The sequence below is a fragment of the Symsagittifera roscoffensis genome, chromosome 7 (genome assembly GCF_963678635.1).
Source record: "Symsagittifera roscoffensis chromosome 7, txSymRosc1.1, whole genome shotgun sequence".
NCBI lineage: Eukaryota > Metazoa > Xenacoelomorpha > Acoela > Convolutidae > Symsagittifera > Symsagittifera roscoffensis.
In genome coordinates this window covers 26,332,236-26,349,998 of record NC_087068.1, presented here as the reverse complement: position 1 = coordinate 26,349,998, position 17,763 = coordinate 26,332,236, and the positions used below count along the sequence as shown (strand labels likewise).

Genomic DNA, 17,763 nt, shown 5'->3' with positions numbered 1-17,763 from the left:
AAATGGTTTTCTTGTTATCATCTTGGTTATTAAACTAGCCGGTTTGATAAAACTTCTTTATCATCAGGTTTGAGTCAGACTCAGATACGAAGTGTCTCCGCAACCTTCGACTTCAGCAACGTTCTTTCCTCCGTCATCTTTGCATGTACTATCCAACCCGGCTTAGTTCGGCCCACTTTCTGCTTCGGAGTATTTCTCTCGGCCACTTCAGTTTACTCCTTTGGAACATTGGTGTACATCTACAACACCAGAGTCTACTACTTGTCTGCCATTCTGACCGGAGTCTTGGATGGTTGTGCAATTACAATGGTTTACGGTACAGCATGAAATTTTTCGGATCGTTTTGGATAACTTTTCATTCCAGATTACATTTTTTGCCTCTTGTTAACTTGTTGGCCTAACTAAAAAACAATGCAACTTAATTGACCAAATTCTTATATTAAAAATTAGCCGGAAGACGTTTTTCTCCCGCGAAGCCCTTCTTGATGTTTTTGTGATTATTTTTCAACTTGATATAAAAGCCGTTTTAGGTAATTTTTTTCTGTGAATTTAGTCTGAAACTTAAAATTGGCATCTTTGAAGTCCAGAAGACAAAGTGAATTTAGTTTCAATCAGTTATTCCAGAATAAATCCATAATTTTATAACCAAAAAGTAAGCCCTACAGAAACAGAGGTCAGTAAGTAGTAAGGGAATATGTTTGAGAGTCCTTTAACCAAAAAAGATAATAATTCCAGGCACTTTTTAGGTACTGGAATTCCGATTGCCGTTGACATGTACCCGGGAAAAGCAGGAATAGTGACTGCCGTAATTATGACCTGTTTCGGGCTCGGCGGGTGTCTCGGCTCCCCGATTGTAGCGACTTTTCTCGCCCTCTACGAATTCAAAGCTCCATTTCTATTGGTCGGTTTAATTCTATTTGTCGATTTCCTACTTTGCGTGATTTATTTACCTTCAATCCGAGAAGGTATCGAGAACCCATCAGAAAAAAGTGGAAAAAACGATGTGAATTATTTTCAGTTTTTCAAGCAATGGTCAAGCATTGCTGTTATTTTACCCTTAGCAGGAGTTTATTCAATTTGCGGCGTGCGTGACTCTGCGTATACCCTTTATCTCAAAACCTTTCTTCAATTAGATGAAATTACAATTGGTTATGTTTTTCTTCAGCACGGATTAGCAGTTATCTTAACTGAACCATTCGTTGGTTTTGGTGTTCAGAATGGCTTCGGGTCTTATATTAGCGTGGCAAATCAGTTTTTTGCCGTTTTATTGATTTTTGCATTTTTCATGCCGAAATGTTTTCAAAGTTTCGGAAGCATTTACTGGTCATCGTCGATTTTTATAGCTCTTGGAGTACCCTTATCGACAGTGACTAATTTAATCTACTTACTGTTGGAAAACCTTGCAATACAGCAAGGATACGAGTTATTAGACGCTCAAGTAATTGCAGCTACTGGTTTCATACTTGTTCTGACAACCGGCGGATCTTTTGGATCGCTCTTCATCGGAGATTGCTTCTACGAAGTATTTGGATTCTACAACATGACTTTGTTCTATGCAACAGTTTTGTTTATTTTGTCAGTTTGGCATACTGTTTTCCTGGTACAAAACGGATTCATGAGAAAGATCTTCCATAACTCAAAAAATAAAATAGCAGAACAAGAGGAGAATCCTTTCCAAAAACAGACAAAACAGAGGAATGATTAATCTTTGAGGTTTTCTCAACTATTTGTGGTGCTCATTCAATCAAACAGAAGTTAAAATGAAAATTTAGAACTTCTTCCGGAGTAATTTTTAGATCTCAAATTTGCAAAAAAAAACTCCTCAGGCTGAGGTATAATTTTCTGAAAGAGGAGTGAAAAAATTGTCGAAAACCTTTCTACTAATTTCATGCTCGAAATTATTTCAATTCACATAAGAAGCTTTATGGAACTTTCCGCTGCACTTTTTGCGTCTTCCCACTTTCCACTGCGTCTTTCGAGTCTAAACTGCATCACATGCTTGTAGCGCTTAGCTCAAGTTTCAGCGACTAGGGCTCTATGCTTCAATTGCATGTCCTCCGAGGAATATAGAAACAAAAACACGTTTTCTAATAACTTCATTCACTTTAAAAACTCACAGTTAATATTTTGTTAATAATCTATCTCTTAGTTTTTCTCTATGGCTCATAACGTCTTGGAGTCTTGGATCTAAACTTGGCGTCTATCTGGCCCAGATTGCGTAGTTAGTTCCGGAGGTCATCAGAGTCCAACTGGATCCGGAGGGACTCCAGTTGTTAGTTCCCAACTTCATTGCCACCGTGCCTAAAAACAATTTACTTTTGCCTAGTTTTGAGTAACCCGAGGTCACCGGAAGCGCTGGTCTTACCGAAGTTGAAAATCGGTATTTGGCTCATGAAGAATATATAACAAGGATAGCGAGTTGCAGTGCAAGTAGCACAGAATGTTCCAACCATATTCATAAAAAACTACAAATAAACGTTCTTCAAACTATTAATTTCCTCAAATGAGTGTCGTTTTTTAAACTCGGTTTGATGAAAAAACTATCCAAAAAAGTTAGTAAATTAGGCATAATCGACAACAGTTGTCTTCAAAAAAAAATTGAAAAAAAAAATTCAAAAAAATTTCTATTTTTTCTATTTTTTCTATTTTTTCTGCAGTTTTTTATATTTTTTTGCAAAATTTTTTAAAAAAAACTCTGCCAAGGAAGTGCCAAATATAGCTTGCAGAACTGGCTTCCATTTGGAAAAGTCAGGTTTTTTCAGCTTAAATGACCAATTGCACAAGTTATCGTTACTTTTTTCGGTCGAAATTAGACGAACCACCAAAAATTTCAAATCGGCACCGGTTTTTCTCGACACTGGGAACTTTATTTGAAAATTTTTAATTGTCGTTTGAATCACGACTAAACGATCTTTCAAATGATATATCATTCCACCCAATTCGATCATTATTTGTGGTACAATACTTGATTAAATTACACCCGAAAGCAAATATCCTTTCATACCTGATTTTGTGTGGAAAACAAAAAGGGAAACTAAAACGCACCTGAATATAAAATTACTCTACATTTTTCAATGGTTGGAGCAATAGTCTGATGTCAATAAAGACACAATCTCTTCATAAAGGTTATGGATCCTTAACCTTTCCGCACGATATTGCGATAAATAATTTTGATAAGATTTTTAAGCCCCAACAAAAGTATCCTCATCTGGTTTTCTGTAATGTTTTCACAAAAAAAGCTCCTCGGATAAATGAAAAGAGTTAACCATTATCGAGAAATTGTTTTTACAGTTGTTGTTAAATGATGTTCCCAGAAAAAGAAGTTGTCCAGTTATGCGTTGAAACACTAATCGAAAGTTGGTAGTGATCCCAAGTGTTTTAAATTGCCAACTTCCTATGGATTGTGCGGAATCATAAATGGCGCGATTTCTATGGCGCGTTTCATATTTTGGTCAACCTGAAAAAAGTTTTGATTTGTCAAAAATATGCTACGCGGCATTCAAGTCGGGCGTTTTATGATTCCACAGAATCCATAGAAAGTTACCGAATCGTTAAAGCAACAAATGTTTCATAACTTTTGAATGTGTATGAATATGTATGACTTACCGCCTCCAACTTGGGTAGCTCCTGGTCCCATATAGGCAGCATAGAGACCTCCTTCGTGTCTATCGATGTAGATGTCCATAGTTGAGCTCAGTTGGTGGTTCTTGCGGATGCTGATCATGGTCTTTATGGCCTGTTGCACTGGGTTCATGAACCAGTCGTCATGAAAGACGAAGGGGATTCCAGGATGGGTGAGGATATAGGCGTACCCTGAACAGAAGTTTATTTGTTTTTTTTTTAAAGTTTAACCGAAAAAAAATTTGATTTCAGGTTATTTTGTCACCACATAAGAGAAAAGGTCACAAAGGCTAATTGATAAAATATAATAGTGAGCATAGTTCAAAATAGAATCAAACAGTTATGAAACATACTAATGGCGCAATTGTTTGTCAAAAAACAAGCTGAGATCTAATTTTGATAGCTCATTTCCAGCTCAATTCGACAAACTTAAAAAAACGAAGAAAAACAATATTACTAAAATACGAAATACAAGAATATACAATTTTAATTACTCCCTCACTTTTTCTCATTTTTTGTAACTTTTACGGTTGATCGAAAAATCAATGCTACTCATGGAAGCCTGAAAATTTTTTGAGCCAAATACAATAAAAAGGTAAAAATGTAAAGTTTAGCTTAAGATTTACATAATCAGCCTCTTTATAACCAGTATTGAAATCTAACCCTGTATGAGTTTATTCTGGTCTCCCCCGCAGAATCTGTCGTCCCTGGAGGTGTCGTGGTTGTCCAGGAAGGGACAGGCTAGTCCAGGGTACACCCCAATCACACCTGCTGGGTTGAGACCCTGCTCCATGCCGCCATAATTGTTGTTGCTATCAAAACGCAGATGCATATACTTACAAAGGAAAAAATGTAAACAATTTAATTTCTATATTTCGCAGCCCCCCCCCCCCCCCCAGCGCTGGGTTACAGCTATCCAACTACCTACTACTTTCAAATTACTTTTCATTGTTAAATTCTTTCTGGGCAAACTTAGTTTAAAGGAGTTAGGATTGTCAGATCAATAATGTAGACTTTCCTAAATTTCCTAAAAACTTCCTACCTTTTCAGACGCCTTTTTCTTTGCAATTTTTTAATATAAGTTTGTTCATTTTGATTTACTTGATGGCGTCCTTGAGGTAGTATCGGTTGGGGAAGTCGAATGCAGTGGAGGAGTAGGAGGCACTCTGGATCCAGTTGTCCACCACCCCCGTGTCCCCGTCGAAACACTCCCCCACCGAGAAAACAGGGGATGTGGCCGAGATGTACTTGTTCACGTAGTAGCCACTGTACCCCTTCACAAAGTCAAATCTGAACAGCCAAACAGAAATCAATAACTTGAGCTCAAAAGTTAATTTTATTCTATATCTTTAGCTGGTTAAGTGTTTAGTTAAGTGTTTAACCTTCAAAAAGTAAGGAAAAATTGGTTAAATTATTAGCCAAAGCCCCATTTTTGTGATTTATTAGAGCTCTGCAATTAAATTGGTCAATCGAAAAGAAGTCTACGTCTTTTTTTAAAATGAAAATCATCTCTTAAAACAATAGATCGAAACCTAAAGTAAAGCTTTTCACGGAAATCAAAGTATATATGATTATAAAACAATCGTGAAGCCCTAATGACACCATTATGGATATACTACAAGGAGCATCAGTTTAGCCATGGCTCTGACCTGTATGCGGTGACGGAGTAGTTGGCTTGTAGCCAGTTGAGCCAGTTGATGATGTCGTTCTGCACTTGTCCATTGGTGTGGTCCACATCCGGGCAGTAGCAAGTGTTCTCCCCTGTGTCGTAATTGCCTACAAACATCCACAATTGAAAATCCAAATAAGTATAATAGGCATTATGAACTTTCGTTTATTTATGTCAAACGAATTGCCCATAAAACAATTAAGTAAAAATAGTGGTTAAATTACCAAAATGAATGCTCTTTCTATTTGGATTTTTTTGCACTATTACAGTTCCTGCATCCAGTTTCAAGCATAGTCATCGATTAAATTATGAATTTATCACCAGTATTATTAAATTGAGAAAAAAATTGATTTTAATCAATTTTATCGATTACAATACCTCTTTTTGGAATAAAATTATAATACATTTTAATCGATTCTAATCAATTAATAATCAATCAATTTTTCGACAAATTTTTTATATTTTATGCTCTTCGTATACCTTGATTTATGAGAAGAAAGAGAAAATTGTTTTTTATAGTTTTCAAATCAGTTCAAATCTATAATGTTTTATTTTTTGTTTCTTCCTGATTAGAGTGGTATCATTTTTTAAGTTTTTTAAGATGCACATTTTCAGTTTTTTAACCACCAAAAAATCAGCAAATTGCTTATGGTTTTTTGTTATTTTTCACCTATCGCGGGAACCTTTCAACTTAAATGAAGAGATCTTTATGCAACTTTTGATTCGTGGTAAAACTTTGTGTTCAGATGAACCAAAGGGCGACGAGACATCTCGTTTTAGGTATTTTGTTGTTGGCAGAAAATTAATAACTGATAATTTTAAATTAAAGCATAGTTTTGTCGTGACAAAATTTTGGCAAAACATGAAATTATAATTGATTATGATAGATATAAAGAGTTTTTCATTAATTGTAATCAATTATAATCAATTACGAGACATTAAAATTTCTTGGAAAATATCACGATTATCATTGATCATATAAATCCTTTAAACGCCTAATTTTGATAATTATAAGCAATTTTAATTGTCAAAAAACCAACATTTTAATCCGTAATAAACGATTAAGTTTGAGTTTTTTGTCAGTGTCTAGAAAAGTGAAAAACTATTGATTATGATAATTTGAAAATGATTTATTTTGATATAACTTAAAAGAGCATTAAAAAAATGAAACTACATTACAAAAGTTGTTTTTCTTCACTATTTTGACATGCGAATTTCCAGGCCCAATGTATTAAACTAAAATTGGTTATTTGTCCATTCAATTTCCACATTGTTTCGCGCAAGCTTGATTTTTGTTAGAGATTTAATGTTGCTCCGTTTTTCAATTTCACTCCTTTTAACAATTTGTTAAGGGTTTCTAGATTTTTTTTTGGGGAGGGGACGATGATTATAACGGACTGTTTTGAAAAGGGTTTCGTGCCAAAAGTAGATTTTTGGTTAAAATTTTCCAAACATGGCTGTTCTGGCCGCTTTTTTAAGAAAAATGACCAGAAAAAGTTGAACCAACCGCCCTCTGACCTTAACCTACCCCCACCTGAACAAATTCCTCTCCTCCCACTTGAACCATTTTCCCCGCAACACCAGAACAAACCCGTGTGGGGAGGGGGATTGGTTCTGGCGGGGGAGAGGGTGCTTCTGATCAGTGGCGAGTGGTTCATATCGGGGTTCAGGTAGGGCTGGGAGGGGTGTCGTGTCTGGTGGGGTAAGAGGTTGAATCAGTTGGATGGTCATATGTTGGGATGGGGGCTGTAAGGGCGCAAAAGGGCAAGATTAGGGGCAAGAAGCAAAAGGAATCAAATAGGCCGTATATTTGCTTTGCAAAATTTCCAAATTCCTCATTTGATAAACGTCATTGAGCCTAATCGCACAATTCGCTGGGAAATTACACAATTTTGCCTCATAGAACAATGCCAAGTAATTGGCATTTTTCAATTATGTACAAGACCTACCGAAAAATCCTCGCTATAAAAAAAAGAAAAATTACTTACATCAGTTTCTGTTTTTACGCAATGGTCAAATGTTGCCCATAGTTTGCTCGTTTTGTGGCGTGTGTATTTCTGCAGAATTGGCAAAAATCAAAAAGGCAAGACTTGGCCTTAATTATTATTGAAAAAATCTTTCATAGATGTTAAAGGATTACTTGTATCTTTATATGTTTTACCCCGGGTTGACTTCCATACAAGAAAAATACTTATCATGCAGTTTCAAATATGAAGTTTATGGAAAAAAGGCTTATCGTGCTTTTATTTAGAAAAAAAAATAAATAGCATTACAAGCTTTTTTTCAATCGAAAACGTTTTTTGACAAACTTTTCTTTTTATCAGAAACTATTCTAATTTGGCTTAAGACTCAAACAAAACAAATTCGTGGCAGTTTTGCTTACGTAAGAGCAACTTTGGCAACAAAAACAAATTTTTGAACAAAAAAACTTTATTATCTCACAATTTCATAAATGAATATTGTATGAATTGCATTTTTCCATAGAAAAAATACCAATTTGGCGTAAAAATGTTTTTTACTGTTTTTTTTTCTGGTTGCAAACTTGCTTTTGTGCTCGAATGAACTTTTTAAGAAAAACGTTTTGCATGACAAAAAACCCAAAAAAAACCCAAGCAACACAAGCAAGTGTTTTTTGGAGAGCACAATTATTTTTTTTATGCTAACGTATATAAATTTGAAAAAAAACAGGCCTTTTTTGTCAATCACAGAAGTTGTCACATTAAAAGTTTTCAAGCCATACACAAAAAGTTACGTTTTAGGTATGTATAACTCTGTGAGAAAGTGAACGCACATGACTAATATTACCAAATGCAGTTTATCTGCGTGGTAACTAGCAGCAGATACACTCTGTTTTTTTTATGACAGAAAATTTTTGGTCATTCGGATGAAACACAAAATTTTAAAACAAACTTTTTTTGTTTTTCATTTATGGAAAAGAATGCTTCTCATATAATTTCATAGAAAAGAAAAATGCTAGTCTTACAATTTCATAGAACAAAAAATTGATTTTGCTATTTTCATAAAAAAATTTGCGAAAAAAAGTATGGCAAAAAGCTTGTGTTATAATTCCAAAACATGGAAAAAAAGGTTTATTATAAAAATTTTTTGATTGGAAAAAATGCTTATCTCGCTATTTTCATACTAATTTCTATTTTATGAAATGGTCTAATAAGCTTTTTTTAATAGTTTGAAATTGAATGTTAGGCTTTTTTTGTCAGCCCGATATACCAGTCGATGTTCATTGCGTCATTTCTTAGTCAGTTGGAGGGAAAACAATTTTTAGCACGCATATTTATCGAACCATTTTTTCTTTATTTTGTTTCGGTCCTGGACTTTTCTTGATGGACTTAAAATGTTTTTCAAAACTTTTTGTCAAATCTGATTGTTGTAAGCTCTGATTTTAGAGCTTACTTTAAAGTTAAAAAAACCGTATTTTGAGAAAAATGTTTGCGCCGCAAGCAAATTTTTGTAGAAAAACGCAATTTTTGACAATTTGGTAAGAATTTCGGCCTAAAAAGCTCCTTTTAAGCCGGCGCTCCTACCTCAAAATTAATACATATTGGCACCCAAAGCGCCTTTAGAAAAACTCTAGGGTCGATCAGTCAGAAATAAATGCAATAAATTCAAACAAAACTGGTTGCCTTTTGTGTGGTTAAGCGATCGAATTTCTGTCAAACCCTGCCCTCTTCATCTATTTATTTACATCAATGAGAGAGTACGAACAAAAACAGAGCCCTCCAATTCTGATGGTTTTTTATGCAAGATCTGGCCTTATAATTGAATATCCAATCTTCAATTATTTTGATTTTAAGTATCATTACTTGAACGTCACTTTTCCGTTTTCTTAATGTTTTATTAACGAGTAGTTGAATCTATAATCATTTTAATTTTAATTGTTCTGAAAATTTTTAATTTGTGTTTTGAAGAAATAAATGTGATCAAATTGTTTTATGCTACCTAACTATGGCAATGAAACTTTTAAAAAATAGTTGATCAGAATTGGAATGAGATTTTGGGCTGGGATATTTCCATTTTGCCATTTTTGGGGTTGAAAAAAAATGTGCATTTATACTTCGTACCATGTCTGGTTCCAGGAAAGCCATAGAAAATTTCCAAAACAATTCAACAAAAAACAAAAAAAACTTCAAAAAAAATTATCTTTTCAACACGTATTGTCATTATATTGAATGTGGATAAATATATAGCGTATATACCTGGTCCGCAGTTGTCTGGCACAGTGTAACCCCCATTGCAGAGGGAGTCGTGTTTGACCACTTTGTCGTTTCCCCAGTCGGGGTTGTTGAAGATAGAGTACTGCCCACTGCAGCCATCCACCTGCTGGGCACTTCTGTGGTTGATCACGATGTCCATGATCACCTGGATAAAATAAATGCAGTAATCAATTGAAAGTTAGTTATTTACTTTTCACTGACTTCTCAACCCTTTTCTGACGTTCAAAGCAGTTCTGATGCAATAAAATTTCAGGTAATTAACTCCTGACAACTTTGGGCACTGTTGTATTTCTCGGAAGAGAAGCTCTAGTCTAAAAAGCGATGCGCGGGTAAATTCGTTAGTCCAAAACTTTCTTTTTTGATGATCGCTTTGTTTTGGTTGATTTTTGAGCCACTGAAAGTATTTATCCTAACTTTGCTCATTAATCATCATGCTCGGGAAAAGATGGAGATAGCCGGACAAAAATTTCTCTATTTTTTGGTATCTTTGCTTGAAATACTTCGGATTTGTGAGCTTCTTTTTTACCTGCCAAATAAACTTACCTTCAGGCCACTTTGGGTTACATTCGCAGCCACTGACTTCAATTGATCAGACCCTGGAATATTGTACCACTCCCCCGGCATATACCCCTGGTTATCCGCCGTCTGCGACGGAGGGGGGAACCAAATGCCATTGATGCCGGCATTGATCAAGTTTCCCAGTTCATTTTGCAGACTGTTGTAGAAATCGGACCTCGCGTCTGAGAGAACGTCCCAGTTAAAGGATTGATAGTACACTTCGTTTGTAGAGACCCCGACTACATTTTTGTTGTTTCGGAATGTCCACTCACGCGTTTGCTCAAAAAACTCAGCACGGGCTAGCAAAACAAAAGCACCAAAAGTGAAGATCGAAGCAAATAGCTTCATAACTTCGAAACACAAGTTTATTGATTGGTTTCACAAAAAGTAATTACAAACTAAACTGAGCTCCGCTTAATTACAATTTGATGTATTTGAGCAGCGAAGATGACGACAGTTTTCCACCACCTTGACAATAAGTGGTATTAGTGGTCCAAACAAACACCAAATTTGAGAAGATCAATTTGTTTTTATTAGTCGACCACGCTGGAAAATGTTACCCAATGGTCCATATTTAAGAACTTCCAAATAAATCACTGATCAAACAAATTTGTTGACAAAATGTCGCAGTCATGTTTCAAATGACCTCTAAAAACAGGTTAGCGACATTTTAAAAAACTTTTCACTTTGAGGCGTGGATCATTCAGAAGATAGTAGCTTCAAAGTACATTTTTCAGTTAAATGGACAATCCATATGCAAAGCGTTTCAAAATGAAGTGACAATAATCAAGCTCAGACAAAAACTGCGCAGTATAAATTTCTTTCCTGAAATTTACTCGAAAGCCAGAAAGTTGTCGTTCTCACTTTTGAAGGGAAGAATTTAGCGATCGGGTAATTTTTCTTCGACATTTAACTGACAATTTTTGGGTGTTTTCTATTATTTGGCCCAAAGTCACCATGCTAATTTTTTTTGGTTTTCAAATACAGTTTTTCAATCCGCTGACTTTAATGACAGCCAATCTGACGTGAGAACTATGAAACAGTTTTTGAAATGTCAAAAAGGTTAATTTTTGCCCCATAACAGTAATACAGCAATTTTGGGCAATTTTGTCAAACCATTTGAAAAAGTTTATTGCCTTAAAATCAAAATAAATAAGATAAATCACTTGCGATTGTTTTCAGTGGATTTATATGGGTTTGAAAATAACAATCAATGCTAATTTTGAAAATTTAATGATAGTGAAAAGTCCAATTTTTTTATTCACTTTTAGTGTAAAAGAATAAGTAATCCAGGCTGGAAATTGTGGGTATGTTTTAGTTCTTTTTCATTCCGACCATTGAAAATGGGGAGAAGATTTGTATTTGGGTGTATTTTAGTATTTTTTTTTGTTTTCCACGCAAAATCAGGTGCTTCAAATAGTAACCTCAATGTCTCGATTGATATATCATATTGAAGCTCTTTCAGTAGCAGGGGCGGATCTAGGATTTTCTCGAGGGGGGTGGGGATTTTAAAAAAAAGTCGAAAATTTTGACAACCTTTTTTTTAGGTCGACCAAATTAATTTTTCGAGCTCTCCCAAAGCACTGTTTTGCCCCGATTGTGGCAAAATTTTGTGCGCCGCAGGCAAATTTTTGAAAAAACAGTCAAAAAAGCCGTTTTTGGGCACTTTTTGAAAACTTTTGACAAAAAAATCGCGCTTTTTTTGGCGCGCGCTCCCCCTCAAAGTTAGTATATATTGGCGCCAAAGGCGCCTTTAGAATAATTTTTGGGTAGGTCGGCCAAAAAGGGATATCCGAAAAAAGTATCAAACGGGGGACCCTTTGGGTGGGCAGGGGGTCGAATCCCTGAGGGGGGGGGGGCTAAATCCGCCCCTGTTCAGTAGTGATTCCAACGACTTCAAATATATTTTGAAAAATCAAAATTGTGTCGAGAAAAACATGTTTTAATTTTTGATTTTTTAGTCTAAATTCAACAAAAACTGTGTCGAGAAAAACTTGTTTTAATTTTTGATTTTTTAGTCTAAATTCGAGTAATCAAAGCGAGCAAGCAGCAGGCTTACGATAGATGAAAAAGCCTAATTAGGCTTAATTTAAGCCAAAAAATTTTAATTTTACTCAAAAAAAAATATTTTTGGAAGTTTTAAGCGCCATTTTGGGAACCAAAACTTCAAAAACTCTAATATTTTTCTGCAAAAAACTGAAAAATTTCAAAACGTTTTTTGGTTTTTTGAAATGAATTTTGGTGTTTCTTCCAGTTTTTCGTTCAGCTCTTTTTATCACGCAGAATGCAGAAAAAACGACATCGTAGTAAAACTTTTTTTGTGGATTTTTATAAGACTATGGTCGGAACATTCTGTGCTGCTTGCACAGTAAACGATTATCTTTGTTTTCACTTTGTTTTTTTTTGTTCCGGCACAAAATTTGGTACCAAAAAAATAATCACTGGAATGTGTCGAGAGATATACCATAGTTTGGGTCTTTCAGACGTTATTCCATCGACATCATTTTTTTGTAAACTTAACCCAGTATCGAGAAAAACAGGTATAAAATTTTTGATTTTTAGTCTAAATTCAAGCGCACAAAGCAAGCGAGAAGGTTTTTTGGTCATGAGACGACAATTCTTGGTTGTCGGTCGCATAAGGTTTTACCGATTTGGAGCTCAATGGACATTGCCCGTTGCAGTACATTTTTTCTATTTGAAGCTCCGTTGACAATTTTTGATTAATGTAATTTTATAGTCAGTCTGTATACAATTCAGTTAAAACCAGAAACCGATTTAAAATGGTTTATTTTGTTACTTTTTTTTCAACTGATAACTTTTAATTTAAATTCATTTTAACCTGTTTTAACTGATTATGATTGTTTTTTTTTCTGAACTTAGTCTCAAATCTTTAAATACATATCATTTAAATCAAAATTTGATTGTTGTTTTTGCAAGTGAAATTGTTTTTGGTTATGAAACTGTTATCTTGTTTTCTTTTTTTTTCGCTTCATTGTTTTTCATACACTTTTTTAAATATATTGTTGCTGCTCTTTTTTGTGGTTGCTCTATTACGATCCTTCCCTTCATTTAACCCTCTTAGGTTCAATATGAAAAAAAGCATCAATTTTGCGGGCCAAAAAGTCTTCAATTAAAAAAAGTTTGAATATCTGCTTCCTCGTCTTACACCCTCTCTTACATTACTACCCCTGTCTAGATCAGTGCCCAGAAGGTGAGTATGAGAGGAGGGGGGTAAGCTTGAGCAACCGGATTAGGTGTGGGAGCGGGGGATTTTTTTTGAGGGAGGTGTTTTTTGGGGATCAAATAAGGACGGTTGTTAATTTTGCGAGGGATATTGTTTTGCAAATTTATAGAGAAGGGATTGAAGTAGGTTCAGAAATCGAGTATGTCGTTAAAAATGCAGAAAGATTCGAAACTTTCGCAACAAATTTGTAGAGAAAATCAGGGGCGGATCTAGGATTTTCTCGGAGGGGGGCGGGTTTTCAAAAAAATGTTGTAAATTTTGTCAGCCTTTTTTTGGGTCGACCAAATTGGTTTTCCGAGCACTCCCACAACACTACAAAGGCCGTATTTTACGCTCGCAATTTTTAAGCATGTTAAAAACGCTGGATAATTTCAAAAAAAACGGTCAAAAAAGCCGTTTCTAGACTCTTTTGGAAAATTTTGACCAAAAAAACATTTTTTTTTGGTGCGCACTCCCCTTCAAAATTAGTATATAATGGCACCAAAGGCGCCTCCAGAAGAACTTTAGGGTTGCTCGGCCTAATTTGCATGTCATAAAACAATACCAAAAGAGGGACCCTTTGGCTTTTGAGGGGGTCGAATCTTCGAGGAAGGAGGAAGGCGTCATTTTAGGTGAATTTCCTAACAAGTTAAAGTAATCGACTTTAATGGAAATCTTTTTGAATCTGTTAACCAATTTAATCGATTTATTGAATATGTTAAGCAATATAACCAGTGCTTTTACAGTCTCATTTGTCTTTTATAAATATTCTGTTCAAAAAAATTACAATCAAAGTTATTTTTGTTCCAACCAAGATTTGATCACGAAGTGATAAGAAACTATGACATTGACTGGTCTTTTTTTACATGTGATTTCGCTTACTCAAGTTAATTAGCCTAAAACATTTAATTTCTCAGACACTGTTATAAAATTCGCCCGGGTACCTTTGGGAGAGTGGACGAGGTATGTGTGCTAGAGAGTTATTGAATTTATTGAATATCACTTTTGAAAATGAAATATGTCCTGATTGGACTTTTTGATTAGGTGGAAAACACAGGGTTTTCATCAAACACGATATGGAAAAATGTAGAAACGGGGGATGGTTCCTTCTGCAGTAATTACCGCTTCTTGATTCGAACTTCCTTTTCATTCAGCTTCAGCTTTTGATATGTGTTTTTATGGATTACGAGCTTTCCCAGTATTTGAAACTATCCATTCAAACTAAATATTAAACAATTTTTTTTAAACTAGCCATTTTTTCTGATCATACCGCTTAACTGACTGACTGGTATATAAGTGATGTTTCGACCCTAACTTCGTTGAACCAGTGTTTCCCAAGATCTATTGAGAGAGTAGGCGGTGGATTCAGACTCATTGATAGCAGAGGAGCTGCACGAGCGAGAAGATCAAAAAATATAGATATCATTCCGTCGACCTTGAATATTGAGTCCCAAAAATTGTTTTTTTTTTCATAGTATGCTATTTAAAAAATTGCTTTCAAGATTAAAAAGTCTGAAATCAAACATTGTTAATTTTAATGAATGTATATAATGAATATAGTTTGGAAACATTAAAAGCACTTAGTTTAATCAGAAAAGTTGCAGACAATTGAACTTGTGTTGAAAATAGAAAAAAGCTCTTACTATAATGCAGCGATCATACTAGCAAGAAAACAAGAAGAACAAACAGCTTTTTTAATATTGGTTTGAAATGTGAAAAAGGGTAAAAAAATATTGCTTTGAGTAGTGGTTCAAAATTTTCTGCAAACCATTCTTGAGTATTCCATTTGAGCGTGATTTCAGCACTGCTGGAAATGTCTTTTCCAAGAAAAGAGCAACACTTACTGGAGATCTTGTGAACGATTTTCACACATTTCGCCCCCACACATTTTAAATCTAGTGCACTTTTCGCCCCCACACATTTCGCCCCCTCATAAATTACTGGCACATTTTCCCCCTAATTTACATTAAGAAAGCGGCGTCACTTAACTGTGTAATAAGTTAGGGGCGAAACGTGCGAGGACGAAATTTGTGAAATTATTAGGGTCGAAATGTGTGAGGGGCGAAATGTGCCACTAGATTTGAGAGGGGCGAATTGTGTGTTGGGCGAAACGCGGGACATTCCTTGTGAACATGCAATTTTTCTGCGTGAAAATTGAAAAAATTTTCAATTTAATATTGATCCTCCATTTTTTAAGAATACTGAAAATTCCAATGAAATACCGATTCTTCGATTGTTTTTGACGAGCCTTCGAAGGTTAAAATCGACTGAATGTTGCACCACTAGATTTGGTCCTGCTTGGCATGAATGAAAATTTCAAAAATCGTATAAGATTATGTAAGAAACGAAACTTTTTATCTGGGGTTGTCAACCTTGGTAAAGGTGACTATAAAAATGACTGAATCCCAGATGTACGATGTAGACATCAAATTATCAGATACAATCTTTTGGACAAAAATAACAAGTTGAAAAAATTTCAAAAATGTCTAAAAACAAGAAAATAAAATTGATAGATTTACTCACTCGGGAACGATTTATATACAGGGATTACTTAATTAACTCAAATTCACCCCTCAATTCAAACCAATTAACCTTGATTTTTTTGAGATAATTAAGAAGAAAATTTTGTGGCAATAAAAACCGATGATGAAACATAAGTAGAACAGATTTGGTTTGATTTTGTTTTATTTTAGTTCTAACGCCTAAAAGTGGAGAGGATTCTTTTTTTTTCGGGTGTGTTTTCCACCAAAGTATCAGGCATCAATCATAATCTTGACGATAACTGTTCGTAATTATTAAAAAAATTTCTAAAGAGAAAAGCAAGTTTTTGAACATTTTTTAGAGAAAGTATGAAATCAAGCGTCTGGTTCTTTGCGTTTTATTTTAGCTGTTTTATTTACTTTTGAATGATCATTAGATAAATCGCTCGAATATTCGATCATCTGCGAACGTTTCTCTGGTCAATTTGTCAAATTTCTCCACAAATTCGGCCGGAAACTCGTTCTTCCAAACATGCATCTCTCCTTTATTGATCAATCCTTTCCCTTTGAAGTCATTGTGAACTTCAATTCGGGCTTTCATCGAATTAACCGAAGTCAATTCTCGAAGACTGCACGTTGTGGTCGAATTAGGACGTTCGATTTGGAGGAAATCGGCTAATTTGAATATTTCACCCTCAAAGTTGGAATGAAGGTCCTCGTAATGAATAACCAGGTTAGTGCTTGGGTTTTCCCTGCAAAAATATCTTTGCCTTTTGTAAGTCAGCTGTTTTTTTTTAATTTCGCGCTCTAGCCATGTAATAATTACATTGAGCCACATTTATAAAAAGACCCAGCTTGTCAATTTTTTTTGTGTCTCAAAAAAATTCCTACCCTTTCAAGTAGGGAAAAACGAAATACCTGCAATGTTTCAGCCAATTTTTCGTCCATTCCCACCAACTACCGCACAGAACGTTGCCTTCCAGAAACCGGTCCAAAAAGTCTTCCAGTTTATCTGATTTGAGATGCATCATCAAGTTTGGGTTCGTTTGGTAAAACTTTTTCAAACTCAAAGCCGTATCTTTTGGATTCCGAACAACTATGATGTTTTTTCGTTTGAGTGTGAAAATCTCTTTCGGCGCCAAATGTACAGGCAGATGATTCTTCATCATTCGGGGACTTCTCGTGATCTGATTGGCTAATTCATAACCAATCACGCCATCGCGGTAGTTAAGTTCCATATACGGAAACAACTCTCGTAACTCGAACTTTTCATGATCAATCAAGGTTTCGACTCCATAGACCAAACCAATTAGGATGTTTTGAGTCCATGTTGTTCCAGTTCTAGGGTATGTTGTCAAGTGAAGGTCCGTTGATTTCCCCTGGAAGTTCTGGGTCGCCAAAATTTGTTCTTTTGTGTATGAACCTTCGAAAAGAATTCCTTCCAGGACAAAAGGCTCAAATTCTCTCGTCATCGTTAAGTCACTATTTCAGAAACTTGTATCAGCCGTCGATTGAAAATTTGAATTGACATTGCGAAAAGATCCCAGGCGACACGACATCGCGGTAGTTAAGATACCAGGCGACACGACAGATGACTTAAACTTAGTTTCATTTGTTGTACTAGACAAAGAAGGAAACAAAGGGATGTTGAATCGTTGCTAGTTTTCTTTGATGTCAGGCTTTTGAGACAAACAAGATCTCAATTGAGGAAGTTTAAAATCACAGGTAAACATTGATATCAATTGAAACATTGTTTATTATACTTGATAACAGTATGTGTTCAAAAGTTCAAGGGTAAATGAAGGATTTTGATGGCTTTATCGATTTATGAAACATGAAAAAAAAGTCGTTGTCAGATATAAACTTTATCATGATGTGCTTGTTTTGTTCTAGAACAATCATATCAAAACCCAACTAAGCCTTTTTTCAGCTACACGGCACGGAATCAAAGTTTTTTGGCAATAACGAAAAAACAGAATC

The 17,763-nt window shown here is 35.1% G+C and overlaps 2 protein-coding genes across 2 annotated transcripts; both read right to left on the bottom strand.

The window, feature by feature from the left end:
- Positions 1 to 2,110: 2,110 nt before the first annotated feature.
- Positions 2,111 to 10,568, bottom strand: LOC134851252 (uncharacterized). Its single transcript, XM_063867252.1, has 7 exons — positions 10,066 to 10,568; positions 9,505 to 9,667; positions 5,271 to 5,397; positions 4,723 to 4,911; positions 4,285 to 4,433; positions 3,607 to 3,813; positions 2,111 to 2,301 (listed from the first exon to the last, which is right to left on the bottom strand). The coding sequence occupies exons 1-7, from the start codon at positions 10,426 to 10,428 to the stop codon at positions 2,201 to 2,203; spliced, it is 1,299 nt and encodes a 432-aa protein (XP_063723322.1). The 5' UTR covers positions 10,429 to 10,568; the 3' UTR covers positions 2,111 to 2,200.
- Positions 10,569 to 16,128: 5,560 nt separating this feature from the next.
- Positions 16,129 to 17,354, bottom strand: LOC134851676 (amine sulfotransferase-like). Its single transcript, XM_063867860.1, has 2 exons — positions 16,702 to 17,354; positions 16,129 to 16,535 (listed from the first exon to the last, which is right to left on the bottom strand). The coding sequence occupies exons 1-2, from the start codon at positions 17,253 to 17,255 to the stop codon at positions 16,217 to 16,219; spliced, it is 873 nt and encodes a 290-aa protein (XP_063723930.1). The 5' UTR covers positions 17,256 to 17,354; the 3' UTR covers positions 16,129 to 16,216.
- Positions 17,355 to 17,763: the final 409 nt, after the last annotated feature.